The sequence below is a fragment of the Coenobita brevimanus genome, chromosome 11, assembly GCF_032717465.1.
Source record: "Coenobita brevimanus isolate Jiangsu-jjx chromosome 11, ASM3271746v2, whole genome shotgun sequence".
NCBI lineage: Eukaryota > Metazoa > Arthropoda > Malacostraca > Decapoda > Coenobitidae > Coenobita > Coenobita brevimanus.
Genome location: NC_136964.1, coordinates 10,799,096 through 10,801,595, shown reverse-complemented (window position 1 = coordinate 10,801,595; position 2,500 = coordinate 10,799,096). Strand labels below are relative to the sequence as shown.

General features: G+C 37.5%; 1 protein-coding gene across 1 annotated transcript in view; it reads left to right on the top strand.

The window, feature by feature from the left end:
• Nucleotides 1–2,500, top strand: part of Idua (alpha-L-iduronidase) — a 17,462-nt gene that overhangs the window by 8,185 nt on the left and 6,777 nt on the right. Inside the window, exon 10 of the mRNA XM_080281092.1 lies at nt 148–291. Within this exon, the coding sequence (XP_080137218.1) occupies nt 148–291 (144 nt within the window). The remainder of the gene's footprint in view (nt 1–147; nt 292–2,500) is intronic.

Sequence of the window (2,500 nt, the reverse complement as noted above, 5' to 3'; positions counted from 1 at the left end):
AGTCAACCTGTTCATGTTCATATGTTCAGAAATTATGGTATATTGTGATTTGAACATTTGAACAAGATATTTTTAGTGAGTTTGAACATTTGAACAAGATGATTTAATTCCACAAGACTGAAACGCAAATGGATGTTATTTGTACAGATTTCAGATGAACACAAGCCGACCTGTTCATGTTCAGTTGATCAAGAAACTATCCTACAGTGTAATGGGCCTGCTGTCACTACTGGGGTCACATCGGCTCTCCCACACCCTCCAGTACCCACACAATACCCACCCAGATCCAAGGTTAGGTATTATGTCGAAGCACCTCTTCCTGAGCGATTTATTTTCCAAACTACCGATTAATATCCACTTTTACACACACACACACACACACACACATATATATATATATATATATATATATATATATATATATATATATATATATATATATATATATATATATATATCTTTGCATGACTAACACACAAGAATATAGTAACGGAGCAGAATCAAATAAACCACTAAGGAAGAGGTGTTAAGTAAGCTTCCTAACCGCACCGGAATACCAGCCTTAGAGTATTTGTCGGTCAATGGGTCTGCTCAGTAGGGCAGACCGGGGATGGCAGCAGGAACAACAACAGCCAAGTTCTTGCAATAGTTCTTGTTATATTTAATCAATTTTGTTGTTTTATACCAGATTTTTGTGTACATTAAGTTTTTCAATTTTATGTTGTAGTGTCTCTTCATTTTTACAAACTGTCATAATTGTAGTTTTATTTGTGTTATTTGCTATTGCCTTTTTAGTATTCAAATTGTCGTATCCTCTTCTCTCATTCGTTTTCTTATTTTTCAGTACCTATTCTTTCAGTCTTTGTTTCTCGTTTATTCAGTTCCTCCTTTTATCATTGCAAGTCGTCATTTTATCACTGCAAGTCGTCCCTTTATCATTGCAATCGTTCTTTTATCATTGCAATCGTTCTTTTATCATTGCAATCGTTCTTTTATCATTGGAGTCGTCCTTTTATAATTGCAAGTCGTCTTTTTATCATTGCAATCGTTCTTTTATCATTGCAAGTCGTCTTTTTATCATTGCAAGTCCTCCTTTTATCATTGCAAGTCGTCTTTTTATCATTGCAAGTCGTCTTTTTATCATTGCAAGTCGTGCTTTTATCATTGCAAGTCCTCCTTTTATCAATGCAAGTCCTCCTTTTATCAATGCAAGTCCTTCTTTTATCATTGCAAGTCCTCCTTTTATCATTGCAAGTCTTCCTTTTATCATTGCAAGTCTTCCTTTTATCATTGCAAGTCTTCCTTTTATCATTGCAAGTCGTCTTTTTATCAATGCAAGTCCTCCTTTTATCATTGCAAGTCCTCCTTTTATCATTGCAAATCCTCCCTTTATCATTGCAAGTCCTCCTTTTATCATTGCAAGTCCTCCTTTTATCATTGCAAGTCCTTCTTTTATCATTGCAAGTCCTCCTTTTATCATTGCAAGTCCTCCTTTTATCATTGCAAATCCTCCCTTTATCATTGCAAGTCCTCCTTTTATCATTGCAAGTCTTCCTTTTATCATTGCAAGTCTTCCTTTTATCATTGCAAGTCGTGCTTTTATCACTGCAAGTCGTCATTTTATCATTGCAAGTCGTCATTTTATCATTGCAATCGTCCTTTTATCATTGCAAGTCCTCCTTTTATCATTGCAAGTCCTTCTTTTATCATTGCAAGTCCTCCTTTTATCATTGCAAGTCCTCCTTTTATCAATGCAAATTATTCTTTATTATTGCAGACTTCAATATTGCAAATTCCCATAATCTTTGCATATTTCCCCCTCACCTCAAGTCATTCTTGGTTAGGTATTATATCCAAGCACCTCCTCCTGAGCGATTTATTTTCCAATCTACCCATTCATATCCACATTTATACACACACACACACACACACACACACACACATCATTGCAATCGTCCTTTTATCATTGCAAATCGTTCTTTATCATTGCAGACCTCAATATTGCAAACTGTTCTTTCCTTTACAGGTGGCTTTACATTGAGTGACAAGCCAAATGGTTTCCTGTAAGCCAAGAAACCATTTACTACGCTGGGTGGTAACCATATAACCAAACCATACGTGCTCCCTACGTGTCAACAAGTGGGTTGGTGGAGGGTTAGTGCCCCTCCCCATAAAACAACTAACTCAATGTCAAATGGCCACCCCTTAAGGGATTATGGCGTCTGGCAATAGATAGATAGATAGATAGTCATAATCTTTGCCTATTTCCCCCTCACCTCACGTCACTGTCGCCTCAGTGTCATTTTCCCTTTCAGTTTATCAGTCATAGCATCATGTCGAAACTGTGGCCTGGGTGTACTAGAATCATTGGAGGGAGGTGGTGATGTGGAGGGAGAATCAGGGGAAGAGAATCACGGTCCTGGAAGAGAGAATTACGGTCCTGGAAGAGAGAATCACGGTCCTGGAAGAGAGAATCACGGTCCTGGAATGGAGAATCATC